This window comes from Rhipicephalus sanguineus, chromosome 10, assembly GCF_013339695.2.
Source record: "Rhipicephalus sanguineus isolate Rsan-2018 chromosome 10, BIME_Rsan_1.4, whole genome shotgun sequence".
NCBI lineage: Eukaryota > Metazoa > Arthropoda > Arachnida > Ixodida > Ixodidae > Rhipicephalus > Rhipicephalus sanguineus.
Genome location: NC_051185.1, coordinates 93,104,970 through 93,127,927, shown reverse-complemented (window position 1 = coordinate 93,127,927; position 22,958 = coordinate 93,104,970). Strand labels below are relative to the sequence as shown.

The 22,958-nt window shown below is 44.6% G+C and overlaps 2 protein-coding genes across 2 annotated transcripts in view; one reads left to right on the top strand and one right to left on the bottom strand.

Moving 5' to 3' along the window:
- Positions 1-12,554, top strand: part of LOC119406596 (uncharacterized) — an 84,407-nt gene extending 71,853 nt beyond the window's left edge. The window contains exon 3 of the mRNA XM_049420154.1: positions 12,485-12,554. Coding sequence (XP_049276111.1) covers positions 12,485-12,554 — 70 coding nt within the window. The remainder of the gene's footprint in view (positions 1-12,484) is intronic.
- Positions 12,555-13,316: 762 nt separating this feature from the next.
- On the bottom strand, positions 13,317-14,207 carry LOC119406595 (uncharacterized). The gene has a single exon (XM_037673329.1). It carries the CDS (start codon positions 14,205-14,207, stop codon positions 13,317-13,319), a length of 891 nt encoding a protein of 296 aa, XP_037529257.1.
- Between the last annotated feature and the right edge of the window lie 8,751 nt (positions 14,208-22,958).

Sequence of the window (22,958 nt, the reverse complement as noted above, 5' to 3'; positions counted from 1 at the left end):
GACCACGGTGAAAAATTTTTTCAAAAGGCAACGCATTCAGTACTACACCGTTGCCGAGAACTTACTCCGGCAGAGAAGTAGAACACACTAGGTTTTTGCAACAACAAGCCGCCTCTCTCGCGATGCCACGGTGCGTGCACCCTTCCCCCAGCGGAATAGTTACGAAACGTCTCTTCATCTCGGAGGCTTTTCTTCTGGCGATACCGGTTGTCCCGGCCCCTACCAAACGGCTGAGGGCAGCACAGGAAAATTGAAAAGGCGGATTCGGTGCTTGCCTGGTTTATCTTCCTGCTGCCAGGTGGCCCTACTTATTTAGCCTCGCACGTTTACGGCTACGGTAACCCGGTATGCTAATGCAAAGCGTGCGAACAAACTAACATTCTGTATTGTCACTGGTTCGCGTGATGATGTGAAGCACTTTGCAAAATACCAGCAAGCTTGGCTAGTTCGGCAACACGCTGAGAAAAATGAGTGAGTGTAGGTTCATAGCCGGCACTCTCTTGGCTTTGTCGGTGCAGCAGTGCTGTGGGTCACCGCTAATTACACGTCACGAAATCTTTCGTTACACTTCCTAAACAGTGACGTCTGCGTCAGATGCACTAGCATTGGGCCTCGATTTCAAGAACTTGGGCACACTTTGGAAGCAAATTAAAATATATTATAAACATTTGCTGTGTCTAACACTTCGTGCAGGGTGTCCTTGCATACAGAGGAAGCCTACAGCAGCAGGCTTTTTATAGCCTGAAAATTTGGTGGCACCACCCCTTTAAGTGTTCAGTGTAGCAGTTTGTTCTGTCGAAGAGCATGTTTTATATTCACCATCTATTTTGATTAGTACTGTAGCATTACATACAGAAGAATAGCATAACACAAAAGCCAGCTGCTATAGCTATACAAACGCAGATGCTGTAGTCCAAATAAGATACGGAGAGAAGGGAGACTTGTAACAGCGCTGGTCCTGTCATTACATGCCCTATTTCTTTTCATGTCCCATTTGCGCTAAAACACACGCCTGATGAGCTAACTAGCCTTATCAGAGAATCTTCTGCCTCTTCAGTATACATCCTTTCATCAGCAAGCACACAGGACTATGCTAATTATACCACTGGTAGCTTAATGTATACAATTGCATGCTGACAGTACATTCATGTGTAAACAGCAACACTCTGGCAGAATATTTATTGAAAATACCTCAAGGACCCTGTACACAGGGTTTTACATGAGGGGTGGGAGAAACAAACAAGTTAGTTCCTATTTACAAAGTGTGACTCAACGGAGTTCTTGAAATTGGCATGATTGACGTGATGGACGATGTCTGCGGGAAGATTGTTCCAGTCGATGGCAGTCTTGACAAAAAATGATTGCAGATGCGTGGCGGTGCGGGCACGGGGAGGGTATACGGCTTTATCATGGCTGATGCGTTGAGAGATGCGATGAGCTGGATTGATGGGAGAACAGTTACGCATAACATGAAAAAACTTATGATAGAGTGAAAGCCTTGCAATTTTGCGGCGCATCTGAAGACTAGGCAGGCCTGCTTTTTTCTTTAGGTTAGTTACACTAGTAGCGTAAGAGTAATCAGAATAAATAAATCTAACTGCGCGGTTTTGTATTGATTCTATTAGATCGGTTAGAAAGCGTTCAGGGGGATCCCAGACGGAACAAGCATACTCTAATTTGGGTCGGATTAGTGTTTTGTAAGCTAGTAGTTTCACCAGAGGAGATGCATGTGTTAGATTTCGCTTAAGATAGCCTAAAGCACGGTTAGCGGCATTAGTAATATTGGTTATATGAGTGGTCCAAGTGAGGTCGTCACAGAGAGTAATACCTAGGTACTTAGCATTAGGTTCTGAGGAGATGAGGCTGCCGTTAAGGGAATATTTGAACGCCGGGTAGTCGTGCCGTCTGTTAAATAAAACCAATGACGTTTTGTTAGTATTCACCAGCATTAACCAATCACTGCACCATTTGTCTAATTTTAGTAAGTCATTTTGGAGCGCTAGGTTATCGGTGACGCTAATGATCGGGCGATAAATGACGCAGTCGTCGGCGAACAGGCGTATTTTTGAAGAAATATTACTAGGCAGGTCGTTGATGTAAATGAGGAAAAGGAGTGGACCCAATACAGTGCCTTGTGGCACTCCGGATAAGACAGGAGATGAAGTCGATGATGAATTATTTGCATGCACAAATTGCTGCCGGTTAGTAAGGAAGTCCTTAATCCAATCGTAAACAAGGGGATGTAGGTTAAGTCGCGAAAGTTTTAATAGCAAGCGTTTATGTGGTACTTTGTCGAAAGCTTTTTCGAAATCGATGAAAAGGGCGTCTACGGGTATGTTTTGATCGAGGCTAACATGAATATCGTGGAGAAATAGTGCAAGTTGGGTTTCGCAGGAAAAAAACTTTTGAAACCCATGTTGACTTGGATTAAAAAAGTTCACAGAATTGAGAAAATTGACGGTATGAGTATAGATGACATGTTCCATGATTTTCGAGCAGACACTGGTTAGAGAGATCGGGCGGTAGCTCGAGGGGCCTTTCTTGGGGACTGGAACAATCTTACCCAACTTCCATTCATGAGGCAGGGTGCTGCATGACAATGACTGTTGAAAAATATGAGACAGAATAACACTGGTTATGCACTTAGTATTTTTTAACACTTTAGAGTTGATACCATCAGGTCCAGCAGATGAAGTTATCTTCAGTGATTCAATTATTTTGACAATACCTTCGGGTGAAAATGTGATCTCGGGCATAATGGGGTGATTCAAGAGTGGAAATTGAGGAAGGTGATTGTGAACTTCTTTAGTAAAAACAGAGCAAAACATAGAATTTAGAGTGTCCGCGACCGCGATATCGGGAATGGCATTACCAGTGTCGTCTTCAAGATACACAGATGATTTACGCTCTTTCGGATTGATAATTTTCCAAAATTGTTTTGGGTTAGTGAGCAAAAATTGAGGCAGTGTGAAATTCAAAAACGAGCGTTTGGTCTGGGCTAGGGTAGCATCGTATATCTTAGCTGTAGTGCGATATTTTGCCCACGCGCGCGAGTCATCAGAAGTTTTTGCTTGCTTGAAATGCCTGTTTTTTTTATTCTTCAGCCTCTTTAGCTTGCGGTTAAACCAGGGTGACGTTGCACGTTCTTTAACGGAAATTGTGGGAATGTACTTTTTGATAAGCCTGTGCATTTCTGTTTTAAAAAGGGACCAATTCGTTTCAACGGAACGTGACGAGAAGTCAACTGATAAAGAATGCCAGAATTCATTCAGCTCTCTGTTCATACTTTGATAATCTCCTTTTTCATAAAGAGTTAGCATTTTTTTAGCTTTTGGGGGACGATTAAGTTTGCACTGGAATGATCCGTGTATGACTGCATGGTCACTTATTTCATCAAGGTAAGTTAGAGGAGGTATGTTTTCAGGATGTGTCGTAAGTATCAGATCAAGAATGTTCGATGAATGAGTGCTCTGTCGAGTGATGGAAGTAACAACTTGAGATAAGCTAAATGTTAGGCACGTGTTTACAAAATCACTCTCATTGTTATGTTTTATTGTCGTCAACGATAGATTGGACCAAGTAATTGCCGGGAAGTTAAAATCACCAAATACCAAAATGCTAGCGTGACTGTAAACAGACGTTACATGATGAAGAGCGTCGTGGAAACTTTCGACGAACGACACATCTGAGTCGGGCGGACGATAGCAGGCACATATTACGATAGGTGGATATACGGCCTTGCAGATGACAAAAGTTATTTCAAGGGATGAGGGAACTGAAATAGGAATGCAGTTTAGGTCACGGTGAGCGGCGATGAGAACGCCTCCCCCTCGTTTATTATCACGATCTCGCCTAAATATGTCGAAGTGAGGGAGAGAAGGCAGAACCTCAGCATCTTCAGAACCTCAGAACCTCAGAACCTCAGAACATGAAGTCTGCATGCCAGTTTTCATGACTGTACGATGTGAAACGTGGATGCTCATTGGTACAATATTACTAACAAGCAAAGGTGATGCACACGCATACACACAGACAGCACGAACGTCTCTACACTCGAGGCACGGGTCCAGGTTACTGTTTCATCAAAAACTACGTTTAACTAAGTCAAGCCACAGTTAAATTGCATAATAAACATTTCACGAATTTCTGCTCATTACCACCACTTCGACGCTAGGCAAGCAGAAATAAGCCAAGTTGCAAGTTATATCGCACACGAACGTGAACACGATGTTGACAAACTGTAAATCGCGTTGCAGATTTTAACAACGATGCAACGCAAGTGCCGCTCACTACAATACACATAACAAAAATCGATCATCATACACATGCATATTCTCTCGGTTGTTACATATTTGCTTCCGTACGACCGTGCCAATGCGCCATGGCTCTGCTCAAACGAGCGTCGTCAAGGCGAATCGGTAACGCGCACAATGTCGGTCACCCATAGAGGTGCGTAAGGCTGAGTCTTTACAACGTTTCGTCCCTATGCCGTAACACAGCATTGCACTAAGTTGCATACTTTGCAAAATATCCTGTGCCACTTACCTTTAGCTTCTTTCATGCAGCGGTGCAGTAGGCAGCCACGGGAGTCGGCCATCACATGCGGAGTCTTCCGCCGATTCCTTGAACAGCTCGTACTTGACCGAAGCTCCAAGAACCACGAGAATTGCGCGCAAGCTTTACACATTGCATAAACGATGGACGGCGCTTTCGCACACGAAATTAATGCTTTTGCCTTGAAGTTCCAGTGGACGTAACGAGACGCCGAGCGTGACAACACAAAGAAAGATAGCATATTGGCTTTGGCTGTGGATGGATTTGACTTACATTTGTCTTTTCTTTAAAAAAGAGAGAAAACAAAACCATCGAAGAGTTCAATTAAACAGTGAATGCATATTATTCGGCAGAATAGTATAAAAATAAAACTACCAACTTATTTTAAAGAACATTTTGCTACGGCGCAAATCAAATACTCTTTCAGCAGATCTGTATTTTTTGTTGTTGTTATAGCAGACGACAGGCTTCTGCCAGCACGCACGTAGTTGTGCGACTTTACGTTTCTGTCGGCGATGTTTTCCTCCGAAGCAAAGCTCTACATTCTCAATGAACCGTAGGGCTACTATAAAGTAGTAAAGCTTTTACACAAGACAGGTATTTTGTTACGTCGAAGGAAAATGTAGCAAGCTTTCGTGATCAGCTGGTGTCGCCGCTCGTTCGCTTAGGCAATTGATCGAAATTCCGTGCTGAATTTGGGATCGAGTGAGATATCGACTAGCACGTCTCGAATCAGTGCGGCACATAGCTAGATGCAAGGGGGTTGGCGGCGTACGTCGTACTGATTTCGCGCGATGACCGACTAAATGGCAAAAGAGCTTTGGGGATCAAGCTTCAGCTGCTCAAGCTTGTGACTGGGCGACCCAACAGCTTCACCAAAAGCCAGTATCTGCAGTGATGACACATAAAACTTCATGATGTCACGCGCGAGCGAATGACAACCAACAGCGAAGAGAGAGGACAAAAGCGAGCGACGCCATGCGAGATACGATCGCGTAATATCTGCTTAAATAATAAATACGATCGCACATCGTACCCAAGCACTCGCACATATTCTGCTCCAACTTTTCTCCTAGAAATTAAGCAAGCGAACCGGTGTGTACTGTGTGGTGTAGGTTGCTAACGCCGCAGGTTGGTGGCAGAGTGTTGTTGTCAGGTGTGGGTTCGATCCTTAAACAGAGCGACGTTTTTTCTTTTTCTTTTTTTTTCTGTGAAGCCTTTTATACACTGCTGTCTCCTTTTACGTGTTATCTGGTAACACACCAGCACAAAACAAGGAAATGAAGCACCAACTATAGCCATTATGGCATTGTTGTGGTACTCTGTTTTCTTTTTGTCATGATACAGTTGAAGATGCTACAACATAAGGATTGAAGCAAGTGATCGAACTAAACGAAAAAAAATAAGGGGCACAATGTCAAGAGACAGATCTTGGGCAATGCTGAATGTCTGTAAAATGACTGCAGCTAAATATCTACATGATTGAGCTTGCTAAAGGAATGTCAGGTTGGTAAACTGATAATTTAAAACAAGTCTCACGACCTATTGAATAGGGATGTGACATAGTAAAGACATCACTTGAGAGTAGTGCATGGTCTGTCCTGTTTGTAATGCAAAGGGTAACGCAAAGGGTGCCATAGTGAATGCAGATAAATAACGCAGAGAGTAAGCAGATCAGAAAATTTGCACTACATAAAACGCAGTCATTTGACACAGGATGGGGAACTTCAAATTGCATTTAGAGGTATTCATAGTGCAGTGGATATGAAAGTGGCTGACAGCTTTAGCATCATATTATGAGGTAAACAGCCTTTCACACACTCAGTGTTACACATGTGTGTCCATGTAGCCGATGATCTACATCATAAAGCACTTGTTGCTAAAAAAGAGGTCCTTTTGTCATGTAACGTGCAAAAGTGTGCATCTCAAGCATTATCTGTGCTGCGGTCTGAAAGAGCACTATTGAAAATTTTCAAAACAACCCAGTTTTATGACAGTCCGTCAATCTGTGATGAACGCTTTTATGTATATATGCGCATCACTTATCCTTGCATTCACAATTTCCTTATTATTTTTCTACCCACTTTCTCCTCTCACAGTGCGGGACAACAAATCAGTGCAATCTGGTTAATTTCCCAGCTTTGTCTTTTTTAACTCCGGCCCTCTTGGTCTTTCTCTGTACCTCTGTAGTTTAATAGGCATTCACGTGCATTCGTGAACTTGAGTAAAGTTAAGTGGTAAATTTCAATCATACTGCCATGTTTCAAAATTGGCTCCTTGATATCATGCATGAAAACTGATAACTTGGCATGAGGCGTTCACATATTATTTCCAAGGGTGAAAGCCACCAAATTTTTACAAGTTAGGCTTCTTCAAGAGTGAGCTTCCAAACGATGACACAAGTCGAAGTGCATTGATGAACAGCATGAGCAGTTATTAGCACACGCTTACCACAATGAAGGAAGAAATGAGGCACTTTGAACAGCTATATAACCTGAAGATAGAAGTATTTACAGTTGCGACATCATAAGGCTTACATGAACTATTCAGTCTTTGTGGTGGCAGCAGTGAGCTTGCTCTTGTACAGATGCAAGTTCATGATTTCGCACTCTGTGGCTGGCATACGTAAACACATAAGTGCACAAGAGCACTTTTTGTGCAAGTAAATCAGAGAGAGAGAAGCTCTTTAACAAAACTGCAGACATCTCCTGAGGCTTACGTACATATGAAACCGTGCACAAGCATGGCACAACATGCAAGAAATGTATATCTTGTCAAGACAAGTGCGTCAGAAAAGTCAAGATGCTATCGTATACAGAACATAAGGTTGCACTACTTAATGATCCACGTACATACTGTCACGACTAAAAGCTGGCAGGTTGACAGAGGACAACGAAGTAAGGAGCACGAGCAGCAACCACTGTTTCTCTCTCAGGAAGATGACGTTGAAGCATCTGATTTTTTGATCTGTCAATACAGACCTTGTTTTTCCTTGTCGCACCGTGGTCCTGCGTCCTGTTCTTTGTGTTGTGACAATATTGTGTCTACAATAAGGTGTGACCTCTGAGATACATTTAATGTGGTCGTTGAGGAAGCACATTAGTGAGCTAGTGCAAGTGACATTCCCATGCCTCTGAGTATACTGTGATGATTACATATAACAGTGGCAACACTCTCTAATACTGCCTAAGGGAGACTGCTTGTTCTAAGTGCATCTGTCAAATTTGCAAAGCTTACAGGATTGGGTCTTCTTTTATTGATATAATTGTTGGTTTAATACCAGGATAGTTCAAAACCACATAGCTATGACAAAACGAAAGCAATTTTTAGTCTTCTTACGGCAAAGAGAACGGTCTTCAGTGCCAGTGCCAAAAACATGTGGCTACTTGGATTTAACTGGTAATTTCATGCTGTATACTTAACTACAGCTAAACAACTTTACTCCCTAACTCCAGGACATGTAACCGTACAGCCTACCTCATAAGGTTTCTGGGTAGCCAATCCTTGAAGATAGGAAAATATTTTTTAATCATGCAAAAGTCACGTACTTTTGTTGCACCAAGTAATCTACACTCTTGGTTTCAGTAATAGAGGATCTCACCTATAACAAATGTGAAAACCTACCACAGAATTACCACGCATTGCAGGTAAAATCTGTCATAACCTTTGAACACAGTCCAACCACATCAGCAGAGCTCTTGCTACATGTATATTCAGCTAAAATGAGCTACCTCAAACTGTGAACGCCTGTATCACTGTTTAAATTTTTGTTGGCTCATGGCTGTTGCCTTTTTGTCTACATGCAAAGCATATAGCATCGCCGTCTTGTAGTGGTACCCCAAAGCTGTTTATTCTCTGACAACCAAAGTAGTGTTATTTTCAGGAACCTTCATCCCAGCTTTTCCTCCATGTATTCAAATCAACTAACATAACTAGCCCAAGCAGGTTTGCCTCCTTTAGAGTCCATACTGTGGGAGATGTACAAGAATCGGTTAATGTGTAAGCTTGTCGAGCTATTTCCCAAGCATATTTGTCTATCTGTAAGATGGCGCCTTTTGATAGGAATACATGGGCTTCAGAGAAAATACATGTGAAACACTTAGTGGTATATAGTACGCAACAGCTCAAACCAATGACTTATCAAATGTGCCAGGGATTGAACCCCCATCCTTCTGAGCATATGTGCAGTACTGAACCCTTGACCTACAATGTTTGCAGAATTCAAACCTCAAACTGTTCACATAGAATATGGAACCCTCAATTTTTAAAATATGTATATTGCAACTTCAACCCCGAAGTATTATGGTGCATAGGGTATTGAACCCTCAACCTTTTAAGTAAAACCTGTGACTTATGGTAAATGTGTTTACATGGACTTGAACGCAAAATCTTTCAAGCATTTAGGGAGTCAAAACTTTGACCGGCAAGGTAAAAAAAACTTCAAGCCGAAACCTTCCATGTGTGCAGTGTATCGAATCCTCGACATCCGACGTATATGTAGGAACGCGAACACCGAACCTTCAAAGCATGTAGGGTATCGATTCCCTCGAGCTGAACAAATCGAACCCTTGGCATCTGAAGTATACAGGAACCTGAACACTGAACCTTCCAGGTGTGTAGGGTATCAGTCACTTGACCTCTGAATTTTAGAGACTCGAACCTCTGAACCTTACAAACATGTTTGTGTATTGAACCCTCGACCATGTCTACATGTATTATACCCTTGACTTCTAATTAAAGTATGAAGGAACTCTAACACTGATCTTTACAGAGTGTATTGTATCAAACGTTCAACCTTAGAACCTTTCAAGCATGCAGGTCAAGGGTATCAAACCGATGACCTCCGAAGCATAACCCATAACTGATTATACCAGGTGTTTTGAACTCGAACTGTCTACTTCTGAGCATGAAGTCGATTGAACTATTGACAGCTGCATATTCAGGCACTCCAACTCCGAACATTCCAAGTGTGTAGTGTATCGAAATGTTGAGACAAGGGACCTAATTGAACCCAACGTCCAGCAGAGGCTATATGAAGCTCTAGCTAACATGTGCTTCCTACATTGAAAATTTCCTGAGATTTTGTGCAACATTTTTGTACAGAGTGAGCATGGGACAAGACCAACCACGTTATATACCATTATATCATGCATCACAGTTCCAAAGAAACCATTTTTTTGTGTGCATTGACCATTATACACCTCTAATTAATACCGTTGTCACACGGGCACTTTTGATTGCGATCAGCGCCAATCAAGATCGGATTCATTGACCGCAATCAAGAATGGTCGCTGCTGTACGGTCCAAACTAATCCGTATCGCACTTGGCTCAGACGTCAGTCAAATCGCGATCAGGGAGCAATATCGCGATGCGCTGATCGTGATCATCTTGACCTCGATCAGGCGTGATCGCGATTAAAAGTGACTGTGTAGCAGCACCTCATCCGGATCGAGGCTGGGAACTTACGCAGCGTGTTTTGAATATGTTTGCTCGTGGGGGAGGGCGAAGGGAGAGGGGGAGGGGCAGGTGGTAATCTGCTGGTGCCGTCCCTGAACTAAGGGTTTGCAATGAATGTGGTGTCCTGGCTTTGTACTGTTATTGCCATGCGTTAACTTCTATTTCACTACAGGTATATATTTTGTTTACTGGTGTGTTTAGGTATTCCTTTCATTGTAATTCACCTGACATATTATTACGTACGTATACTGATATATATTCTTGCACGACGTCGCTGTATTTAGCGAAAACTAGGAAGTGCAAAAATTAGTCCTCCCTCCTTGCATGCCAGTACGCTTGACATTCAATGTGTGGGAAGGACACCTGAATATGTAGGTCAGTCCTTGCATGCGAGCTCCTTGCATGCCTATGTACGCTTGACATTCAAATTGCGGGACACCTCACTGTAGATCAGTCCTGGCACACTCATTGCATGCCTATAGTACGCTTGACATTCAGATTGAGGGACACCTGAATGTAGGTCAGTTTGTAACTAAATAATTCCAAATACAATGCTATATACACGTGTCATGGATATAAGTGTGATCCAAATACGCACTTTTCATGACAGGCACGTAGCCAGGATTTTTGTGTGTGTGGGGGGGGGGGCAAGGCCTAATTGTTTGAAAGAAAGTTTTCCATGGCAAAAATAAAGAAAGAATTGCCCGGGAATATAGAAGGCTGCGTGAATTTCGGGGGGGGGGGGGGCGAGACCCCCCCCCTTTGCCTACGTGCCTGGCTGACGACATTGTTGCTACGTCCTACAGATCTGCTTGTGTGATCAAGAAATGTTCATGTGTGGGGTATGAATGTTTTCCGTACATCCGTATCATACATACGGATTCCGTTCGTTGTGTAAGGAAGATAAGGATACTGACATTTGGTGCATAAGGAATGCCGTATGGGCTTGCGGATGTTAGTCTTAAGGAGCGAACGGAATCCGTATGTGCGATACGGATATGCGGACAGATCGGTCCGCATACGCCATGCTTTCCACATATTCCTTATAGCCGTATGGCTCTTTCCATACAACAGATACGGACTCCGTTCGTTCCTTAAGACTAAAATCCGCAAGCCCATACGGCATTCCTTATGCACCATATGTCAGTCTCCTTATCTTCCTTACAATTTCCGTAAGCGTCCGTATACATCCGTAAGAAATCCATATATTCCTTATGGCAAATATACGGAATCCGTATGTTTTCCGTAAGATCACATATGGAATTTTTCAATAGGGAGTGCTGTCGCCTCAACGCGAACGTCAGCCGTCGCTGCCCTCAACATCGGCGCCTTCTGCACTAGACGACGCGCAAGGAGCGCTCTGGAGCGCCAGAAGAACAAGAACGCTCATTTCAATGTATAAGGAAATGAAAGCTCGACTGGGACAGAAAGGTGGAATAAGGTAAATGTAGCAATTGTTTACTTCTGTCGCATATTTTATATATTCAGTGCGTACTGCAGGAACAAGAAGACCATGTGGGAACTGCTTGCTGACGAGCTGAATAAGAAGTATTCCGGATTACTGACGCCGTTGCAAGTACAAAACAAATGGAAATCTCTGGAGCGCGCGTACAAGAGAACACTCATAAAAAATAAACAGTCGGGAGAGGCTGCCACTCACTGCGATTTCGAAAGGTGCGTAGCATAATTTTTATTGCCGAAAATAATAGCATCAAATAAGTTCGAATTCACGCAGGCGCACGCCAAAAACAAAAATAAGCATTGGGACGTCCCGACGGGTTCTTTGTTGGTTGGGCGATCTTAACTCCACGAAAACGGTCTGGGTCGGCCTTTTGAGAGACGAAAAAAGAAAGAAACATCGAATCACGAATGCATATATATACATGATATACTGTTGTCTTTTCCTGATTCAGGTTATGGCAAAGGTAATTTAGAATTTGTGTGCTGTATTAAAAAAAGGGTCGATGTCAATTACTAGATGCCGCTAAGGCTTCTACATATACCGCAATTTTATTTTACATATCTCCGAATTGCTTATTAAGCTAAGAGATTATTTTTGTTCTTTCGGCGTTCTAATTAACGCCTGCACTCAGCCGCCGAGTCCAAACAGCGGGCCACTCTCTCGTTCTTGTTAGCGGCGCCGTTCGGTCAAGCAAAGGAGCAGCACGATCCTCGTCGAAATCCCGTGCACAGAACATTGCATAAGGGTCCCAACCACACCGTTTTTCCCATGAGAAAGCAGGTGTCGGCCACCGCGACACCCTTAAGGATTACTTGAAATTACTATACCTAATTAACTACGTTTTTTTTTCTATTTTTCTTTTTCGGGAACGTGAAGGGCTATAGTAAATAAGTGTACACTATTGAATTCGATAATAATGCGAATGCACTGCTCATCTGCCGCTCGTAAGATGCAATTGGCAGTGCCACAATATTTGCTGTATTTAATTGCCGCTGTTGTTTCGTGACCAGGGAGCTCGAAGAAGTCCTCGGGAAAGAGCACAGCATCAAGCCCATCGTGCTCTACAGTCTCTCGAAATGAAAGCGGAGAGATGTGACCAATGGAAGCTCGATATATATCGCTCTTCAAAAATAGAGTCAAGGTTATGCACACACGTGGATATTTTTTTTTCCAATTGCATAGGAGTATATACTTTCAAACAGGACATATTCAAACATAAGTTAATTAACGGCTACTTTGTACTACTATGTTTTGTTACAGGCTGCCAGAGTCCGTTGATGAAGAGCCTGAACGTACCGAACCGACGGACTCCGAACAATCGCGGTCGAGCAGCGAGACTCGGAAAGCCCCCAGGAAGGACAACTCGGCACTAGCAAAGTTGTTTGCCAAAATGGAAGAATTGGAAGAAAAAAGAGCGGAGCGCCACAGAGAAAAAATGCAGCTGCTGGAAAGGCTTGTTTCAGCGTGCGAAAAAAGGCAATAAACATTTTCAACCGTTTTTATTTTGTATCAAGGTTTCACTGAACGCACAACTCACTATACGTATGAAAGCATCGGAGAAAAACACTCCGCAGAATTGCGAAAGGTGCACATTTGGGCTGTTGGTTCTTGTAAATGCAGGAAACAGCGTTATAACACGTGTCGAAAATAGACCTGAAAGTGCACACATTGCACTGCATGCTCGCATCTGCGACTGAACCGTGACGCCTGTTTAGCACTGTGTCTCGGCGATTCTTTTCCTTCTCAGCTCGCACGCTTCACGGATGGCTGCAGTGGTTGTGACTTGAAAATCGTCCTCATTTTCTATCTCACTGCTGTTAAAGCTGGTGTCGGAAAAGTCACTTAAGTCGTCAACATACCGAAGGTATGCTCGATGGCCACTCTCTGTTGGCTGAGCCTTTTGTTGAAGCGCGTCTTGAAAGGTTCTAATGTGGTCCCACAATCTCTGTAGGGGGTCAGCAACCAAGGCAGCAGCGGATATGCTGCGTCGCCAAGGATGTAGTCTCCGCCACATTTTTCTTCAGCATCATCAAAAAAGGTGCTGTTCGCCAGGACGCGAGAGTCGTGAGCCGACCCTGGAAAACCCACACATACATCAATGAGGCGGCTCTTGGAGTCGCAGATGCCTTGCAGTATGATAGAGGGAAATTTTTTCCTATTGAAATATGATGCTGGCGACTCCTTTGGCTTCAGTATCTCAATGTGACACCCGTCTACACTGCCAATTGTATTTGTGGGACCTTTTCCTTTGCTCCGTGTCAAAAAGCCAGCTTTGCAGGCTTCGCGCTCTGCTCCTGTTGGCCACGATATGATTTCCGCACTGATGCTGAACAGGAATTGCAGAATCCTGCGCAGACAGAGCGAAACAGACGATTCGGACACGTCAAACGTGTCGGCGATCTTGTACATACTAGTCTGAGACCCCAAATAGCTTAGCGCTATTAAGCACGTCTTGCCCGCTGGAATTTGCGGGCGTCCTCCGTGCGGCTTAGGGAAAAAAGGTGAATGTTCAAACCTTGTAGCCAGTCTTTCGAAAGTGTCCCTCGAAAGTCGAAACAGTCGCTTGAACTCAAACTCGTAATAGCGACCAACTACGTTCACGTAGTAGGTTGGAATTCTGTTCCGGTCGCTGCGGACAAGTTGTACGCCGAATTGGCACAACAACGCATCGGCCTCTTCATCTTCGCTGTCTGAGTCCATGAGCTCCATAACGCTGTACGCAAGACATTCCATGGCAGCAGGAGATCCTAGGCAAAGGCGAACAAAAAATTGGCCGCGTATCTGCGTGCTTCGCTGCAAATGTCGTGTAAAGACGATAGAAGAGGCGCTGTGTGAGATATGGACGCCATCTGGCAATACGTCGGGAAACATGAGTGTTGTGTTGCGTGCTGGTAGTCTCGGCGCAGCAGCAGGCGAAGACCGGCGGTGACCAACGCGACCGGCGGGGACGCCAGCCAGCCCGAAAACGCGGTTTGGCGCGAAGCGCTGAAGCAGAGAAACGTCCGCACTCAACGAGTAATCTTCACACACTCTTTTATTTACACGTCGCCTGGGTAAAAGAGGAACGCCAGAGCGGCGCCCACAATCGGCAGCCTGAAGGCCGCCCACAACGCTGCTTTTTCATTTTTTAAATATTTTTTTTTCAACTTCTTGGCCTTCTCAAAACTAAAGTTTTTCAACGCCAACCCATGGCATTCGTACAGTGCAATACAGAACCGAAACCGAAACACAACAATGAGCTCGTGCGAAGGGCACGGAGGAAGGCAAATTTCAGCGCAGTCGCATTTTCAGCTTTGTTGAAACAGCGCTCACTAGACGACGACGATGTAAAAGAAGGCACGGGACAGGCGCTGCCTGTCCTGTGCCTTCTTTTACTTCGCCGTCGTCTAGTGAGCGCTGTTTCAACAAAGATGAACGCATACCAACTCGCTCAAGCTTCCATTCTTATGCATTTTCAGCGCAGCTTAAGAAACTAGGGTCCTTAAAATTACGTATGTATGCATTTTCTATTAAAGGAACACGCCACCTAATACTTACCTAGTGATGTTGCACCTCAGATATGCATGATATTTACTTTTTGATCGACAACGTTCACAAGTATGAACAGCCGTACCAGTTCAAGACGGCTGGCCCTTGGGCAAGTGGTTCAACTTTGGCCGAGTGGCTGAATCGAGGGACGTGCCGACAAACAGAAAGACAGACAGACAGAAAGACAGACCAAAATTTCTGCGTTTAAGGTCCCCAAGAAAGACTATCGTCTTTAATAAACGAAGAGGAAATTCTCCTGCGACACTCCCTCGGCTCAGTGCGGGCGCAGAGCAGACGACAGGCCTTGCGGGCGCGCAGAGCAGACGACAGGCTATGCAGGATGGCCCGAGTTTGGCGAAACTCGGGATCTTTCCGAGTTCTGCCGACACCCCCTTTTGAACTAGCTAATAGTACGAGAAGGTGACATCCATCTCTCAGCGCGTGCTCCATTCCATTGGTTACGATGGAACGCGGCGTCACGTCAAAGGCGGTCGAGAAGGTTGGGTGGTGTCTTCAAACTAGAGGCACCTTTTTTCATTTGTTTGTCGTTCCACTGAGTGCAGAAGTGCACCCATGCAAGAAAAGTGACAGAAAGTTCTACAAACTACAATTTTATGTGTTCGCGGGCCGTTTGCATCCATTTTGAAGCGTTTAATGTCTGCACTAAGTATCCTTTAGAATAATCAGCACCGTGGCCTCTGAGATTAGTTCCCACCGAGCGCCTTACAACACCGCGGCTAGAGCTAATCGCCGAGGCCACGTGTGTAATCACCATGGTCGGCCTCTGCATTCTAGCGCGTTGCTCGGCCGGCGCGCGCCCTCTTCGTCCTCTCATTAATCGTCTGCTCGCTCCCCGAGCAGGTGCGGCCGGCTGATTAGCTAATTGGCTTGGCGGTATACCTAGATAAGTCAGGACGTGCTATGACGAAGCTCATTAAGCGAAATCGTGGTAAGGCCGAGCTAATTAAGTCAAGTCTTACTAAAAGCATGCTAATGAGCCGTGTAAAGCTAAGAACAAACTAATACCATGCTAACTAACACGACGCTAATTAAGAGCGTGTAATTAAAACCAAGCTAATCAAGAATTCCTCTCCGAGATTGTGTTAATGATTATAGTGCTAATTAGGAATATGCTAATTAACTCTGTACTATTCAGGACCTTGCGAATTAAACCTGGGGTGATAATGTCGTGGTAATTAAGATATTAACAATCAAGACAGGACCATTCAGTATTATGTTAGTTAAAACGAGCTAATTAGGGCCACGCTAGTTAACACGACGCTAATTAGAAGCATGCTAATTCAACCCAATCTAATTAGGAACTTCCTCGCCAAGTACACGGTAATTATGATGACTTTAATTAGCATTATGTTAAATACATTTGTGCTAATGAGGACCTTGATAATGCAATCGGAATAATTAATGCCGTGTTAATTAAATCATTACGAATTAACACACAACTATTCACTGCCATGTCAATTAGGGTCTAGCTAATCAATAGCACGAATATTGAGGCCGAACTGACACGGTCATCACTCTGAGGCAGGCCAAACATACTGAGTAGACGAGCCTCGTAATAATATTGAAGAAGCTAGGTGACCACATGGTCCTCCGATGGCCCCAGCCTTGCACAAGTAGTGCAAGCTGACCAAATTATTTTATAATATGCAAAGAATCTGCTGACTAGCGTCCACTGCATGAAAAACTTGACAAGCACACCTGCACTATGACAGTCCCGAGTTGAACTGGGGCCTTTTCAGAATAAACGAGTTTGTACCCGATTTCGCACGCCAATCAGTTTGATTGACAGACGCCCGCGGCGAAGATCGGGTTCGTCCACCGCATTTGCTCTTGCGGAGGAGCAATGCTCACGGCGCAACGCCAGCGAGCGGCACGATTAATCTATCAGCTTAACCGCACAGACTATGCAGACACGCACGAAGAACTAAAGGGTATAAAATCACGTGGTTACGATGTCTCCCATTCAACTTCACCGCGCCCACGATGTACCACTCACAGCCACAACGCAAGCGTCCCTGGTGGAATTTGCGGCGAGAAATGTTATTATTTACTTGTTTGTGGAGACACTGTTTCTACTGATTTGTTACTACAGAAAAATCTTCAGACGTGCAGTGTAAGTATAGTAGTAACCTGTCCATTTATTTATCTGTAATATTCCAGAGAAGCGAAACGAGCGGCACCAGAGTGCTGCGTGTGCGCCCTTGTTGCCTTCGAGAGTGGAAATTTCCATGCTGTAGGTGGAACGCGAGAATTCTCCGAAAGAGGACAAACGCCCACGAACACGCCCATGGGAGGTGCGATGATCAGTTGGCAAAAAGATCATCAATCACGCTGACGTCGGTACAATCACGCTGGCGTCGGTACACTGTCAAAATGTTGACTGAGTGGCGGCGCTGACGCGTTCGCACGCGGCGTTCCTTTGAAAACCGCCGCAAATGCCGCACCTGCGTATGTGACGTCATGCTCGTTCTTGTAGCCGTTTTCATCAACGCTGCTATAGCGTGCTCCGCACTATCTTCTTGTCATGACCGCCGTAATGCGAGCTCGGAGCAAACTCGTGTACCTGAGAAGCTCGGGCCATCCTGCATAGCACCCCTGATGCATTTCCCTGAGACGACTGGAATGTGAAAGCCTCCTCCTCCGATCCTCCTTCTTTTTTGGTCGACTGTGTTGATTATGGAAGCCCTCTTCATTAAGAATGCTGGTGAAAGGTGTGCCAGCTCTCCTTCAGTGGCTTTATCGCGAAGCGAACTCAGTTTTTTTGGAGATAGATACCTTCTTGGTTGTTTGGAATTTTGAAGGTTTTAATATAAGTTGTCATACCTATGTGCCGCCTTTGTGATGTTAAGATATAAAGTTTGTTAATTGATATTTTTGGCTGTCCTTGCCTTCTTGCAAGTTGGCAAGATTGCTACGTGGCGGCAACCGCGCAGTTGGTTTGAGTTCTCTTCTTTTTATGTTTCTTTTTGTATTTCATTTAATCAACCTTTCAGTAGTGAGTAAGCGTTCGTTGTGTCTCCTTCTTCGTGCGTTTTGTTTGCGCTGCTTAAATCATAATGGAACCTTACCAACTAGCCCAGTTGTCGACCTTGCTAAGGCGCCTTGATGCGTGCTTTCTCCGGTTTATAAGAGGATCGGGGGGACATCTGCGAAGTTTCATTGTAATTTGTGGAGTTTCCTGTCATGTTTTTATCGAGCGGAAGGAAGGAAGGAAGGAAGGAAGGACGGAAGGAAGGAAGAAAGAAACAAGCGGAAAGACAAGGATATTAGCCAGTTCTTAGACCGGCTGGCTACTCCGTGCTGGGGTAAGGGGTAAGGGGGATAAAAGATGATAGAAAAGAGATGTTACAAAAAAAGGAGAGCAAGCAAAGGAAAGAGAGAAAAAAAAGGAAAGGGGAATACGACACTGCTTAGGTTCTTTCTCTAAGACCCGATGTCCGCAAGAAGCGTACTGATGCTTTCAAAGCCTTCTGTGGTGACGACGGACTCGGCCAAGGCCCCAAAACCCTTTGTTCCGACAAAGGGCGATTATTAAGTTTATCAAGCGCATACGAGAGTTCTTGTCTCGGCGCACTGAAATGGGGACACTCACACAGAGGATGGTAGATCGTTTCTTCGCAGCTGCAGTGATTGCATGTAGATTTGTTGGCCATTCCAATCAGACAGGAGTCACAGGAACCACAGAGGGCTTAAACGGAACTTTTCAAAACCGGGGAACAGCAGACATTAGATTATATTATTGGATTATTGTTTTCTTTAGAACGCTTTTCGGTCAAGTTAAACAAAAGGATCTTTCTTCTTGGTGAAAGGTCATGCATGTCCTTCCTGGAAATACTTCTTGATTAGATATTAATGACATACTTGAGTAAAGCTTGCGCTGTTTCCTTGTGTGGTTTTTCTGGCCCTCTCTCATGATAGGTAGAATATTGCTTGCAAATGCTGGCTCCAGCAGCACCACATGCAACAGCTTTGAGAACATTTATCACTGAACACTGATATGTCACGCATAATTTATGCTCTCTACATGAGTGAGTGAGTGAAATAACTTTAAGATCCGGCGAATGGAAGGCCCGGGCCTGGGGCCGCCTAGATGGCCGCTTGGAGCTGTTGCTCCCGCGCTGCCTCCACGGCTCGCTGGACGGCCCAAAGTTGTTCCGTCAGTTCTGAACTGAGCAACGCGGTCGCCCACCACGCCTGTAGATCCTCCGGGGAGACTGCCATGTGATCTTGATATTTTAGACATCCCCACAACATGTGTTGTAGGGTGGCTCTAGCCGACTTCCATAGTTTGCATGCGTCGCTCGTGTATATCTCAGGGTAAAAAGTCTTTAATTGCACGGGATTCGCATAGGTTTCTGTCTGTAATCGCCTCCAAGCGACGGACTCAGCTTGCGTTGAGTTTACTGTGAGGCGGTGGTAAAATTCGCCTCCGCATTTGATAGAATTTGGTTATATCGCCAAGATTGTTCCACATTACTTTAGTTTTATGCATATTAATTTTCAGACCTACTCTTCTACTTTCCTACTTCTATTTCAGTCAAAGTACGTGCACACGCGTATTCGCGACCCTTTTTCGTCAGGTTTCTTATTTCTCTCTCTCCTTCCTTTTTTTTCAGTATGTACTTTTTCTTAACTTTTTTCCCTCTCTCTCGGCTCGGAGAACGATGATATAAAAGCGCATCGAAGCCTGGTAAATTTCATCCTGATGAAGATCGGTCTCCGATCAAAACGTCGACAAATAAACAGTTTTTTAGGAGCGTATACCTTTTTCCTGAATTTTTTACGGCAACCGAAGACAGACTCTTCATAATCTAAATATATATATATATATATATATATATATATATATATATATATATATATATATATATATATATATATATATATATATATATATATATATATATATATGATTACGAGGCTTGCCATACGGTCGTACTTAGGATTATTTTCACCACTTGGTATTCTTTACCGTGCGCCTATATCTCAGTAAACTGAGTTTTCCTCCTCGCCGATATTTGAAATGTGGGTGTTGCGGTAACAATACTTTCTGGGGTCTTACGCGCCAAAACCACGATGTGATGATGGAGCACGCCGTAGTGGAGGGCTCCGGCAATTTCGGCCACCTGGGCTTCTTAATCATGCGCCTAAATATAATTACATGTGCCTTTAATATTTGGCGTCCTCTATGAACACTGCGACAGCCGCGGATGTGCTCCAACCCGCGCCATTCGGGTCAGCAGCCGAGGGTCGTAACAGCCGTACCACCGCGGCAGCTTGGCTTCCGTTTTCAGGAATTGAACCCGCCCGGCATCAAAGCTTAGTTTTTGTCTCGCATGCATCAACGCGCGAGCTTACAAATGCTTACAAACACCGCGCCGATCTACTTAAGCACGAAGCTTCAATATTAGCACGATCAACTAGACGAACCATATGAACCGCATCTCCAAATACAACTGTAACTTCCACCATCCATACGCGCGCTGTAGCTGTAGTCGTCAGAACAGAACACTGAGAGTGCGTGCAGCATATAATGCCGTCTTGGGGCGTCATCGTAGAGCGGGACAACTCATAAGCTAAGAGCGGCGTGAAAAAAACAGCGAGGCCTGCGGGGAAACCGCAGCACAGTCACACCGAAAGCTCGAAGAGCGGCATTTCTAGAGCCCGTTATAAACTCTCTTGTGGCTACTGATACAAGTACACTAGGAACGTACCCACTACGCCACAAATCATAATTTTTGTGAAGTTGGGCAGCACCCACCACGACATTACTCGTCATTCTGCGGAGAAGCGAGGTACCATCTGTAAGGCATTATGTGCACTTTGTTGTTGCGATGGTTGATGACGATGAAGAATTATGGCTGATCCCTTTGTAATGGGTTGGAAGCTTTAAAGAACCCACTATTTACGTAATTCGCATTGTGTGATGCCCGGTCGCTATTTCATTCTCCCACCACGCTTTATAACATACGTTAAGGTTAGAAAGAGATAGAGAGAGGGAATTAACCTTATTGAGACCCTGAGCAAATGGATCATGCCAGCCTTATGGGCTTCCTTGGCAGCCAATAGAAGTGCACTTGCGAGGAACCCACTACGCTATAAACGATCATAATTTTTGTGAAGTAGGGAAGCAGCCACTATGCAATTTTTCTTCATTCTGCGCAGAACCGTGGTACCTGCTAAACACCTGTAAGGCATTATGCGCACTTTTTTGATGCTGTGGCTGATGACGATGAAGAATTATGGCAGAGCCCTTTGTAATGGGTTGGAAGCATTCAACAACCCACTCGTTGCGCAATTCGCATTGTGTGATGCCTGCTTACAGAATTCGCGTTGTGTGACACTTGGTTGTTATTTTACTCTTCTACCACGCTACATTACATATGTTAATGTGGTTCCTTCCCGACATGAAGCCTGTATAGGGTCATTTTGCAACGCAGTTTCAAGCACCGGCATGGCTCTGAGGTTGAATACTGGGCTCACACGCAGAGGGCCCAGTTTTGAACCTCGTTCCATCCTGGAAGTTTTTTTCTTATTTCGTTTTTGTTTTCTTATTTCGAGCCATAGGGCTTACGGACACCGGCGGCAGCGGCGGCAGCGGCGGCGGCGGACAACTACGGCGCCAAAAGCGGCCCTTGTTGTGATCTCATAACAGCTTTCGCTGTAAAAGAAATATATTGTCATGCAGTCCCTTATGCATTAGCCTAAGACGACTGCTAGGCGAAAGCCATATTCTTCTATTTCTTGAAATTCGACTGTATTGACCCGCTCAAATGCTTTCCGCACGAGACGTCGTTCTTGCACGGCCTCCGGTATCGGAGGAATTGGAAGCTTTCTGCACCTTACGCGGTTTTCCACAGCCTCCGTGACCGGCCTACCGTTGACCAAGTGGCGACGTCAGGTGATGACGTAGTCATGTAATGTCATGTGATTTGACGTCATCGTATCGTCCCGATGCGGACGTAAGCTCTTGCGACCTGTGTCGTCACCAAGCAACGATGCTTCTTTGCATCGCTCGTACTGACGACGCCGACGGTCACTTTTCGCCTTTGAAGAGGCATCTATAGCTTTCGCCTAGGCAAAATATTACCTCCAGAATAGACAGTTTTAGAATAGCGTATGCAAAGCTTTGCGGTCGTGCTCGTCGCCACTACGCATGCGTCATACGGTATTATTTTGGGTGCCCACGTTCGGTTATGGCAAGAGCATATCGTACGCAACGAGTGCTATCTCTGCGTACAATATTCTAAAACTGCCTAATGTCGGACGACAATCAAGTTTTGTTATCTCTCTCTCTCTCTCTCACGCGAAAGCACGGGAAAGAAAAACAAGATCCATAATACTGCGCAGCTTCTTTCATTCAAATTCGTTGTAGAGTAATCTAAATTAGGATATCTTTTTTTCGTAGTGGAAGATTCGAGTCCGCTAACCTGTGATTCCCTGTTAATCAACTGGTAGCGAAGCACGCGGGAAAAAACTCGCAGGAAAGTTTCAGCGGATGATGCGGCTATGTTTCATGAGGGACGGGCTTTAGCGTTCGTTAATCGGCTTCCGCAGTGGTGACAGTGGTGTGCGCTGTCTTGTTTTCACAATCAATCAATCAATCAATCAATCAATCAATCAATCAATCAATCAATCAATCAATCAATCAATCAATCAATCAATCAAATCAAATTTTATTTTCGCTTCAGACAATACAGTGCATTGTGCATTGTACATTCCTCTTTCCGTAGTAATTGCGGACAGTTCCATAGATCCATTGTGGGGTACACGTTACTTTGAATGGTCCGCCATTTTAAGTACCATGCATTCATCGACCGAGGTCAAACGGCGTCTATCCGTTACCACGCACTTAGAAGCGAAACAGCCGCCGTGTTTGGCCACACGAGCCCGTGGCTACGGCCGGGCTGGTGGCGTCCCTGTCGCGTGTACAGC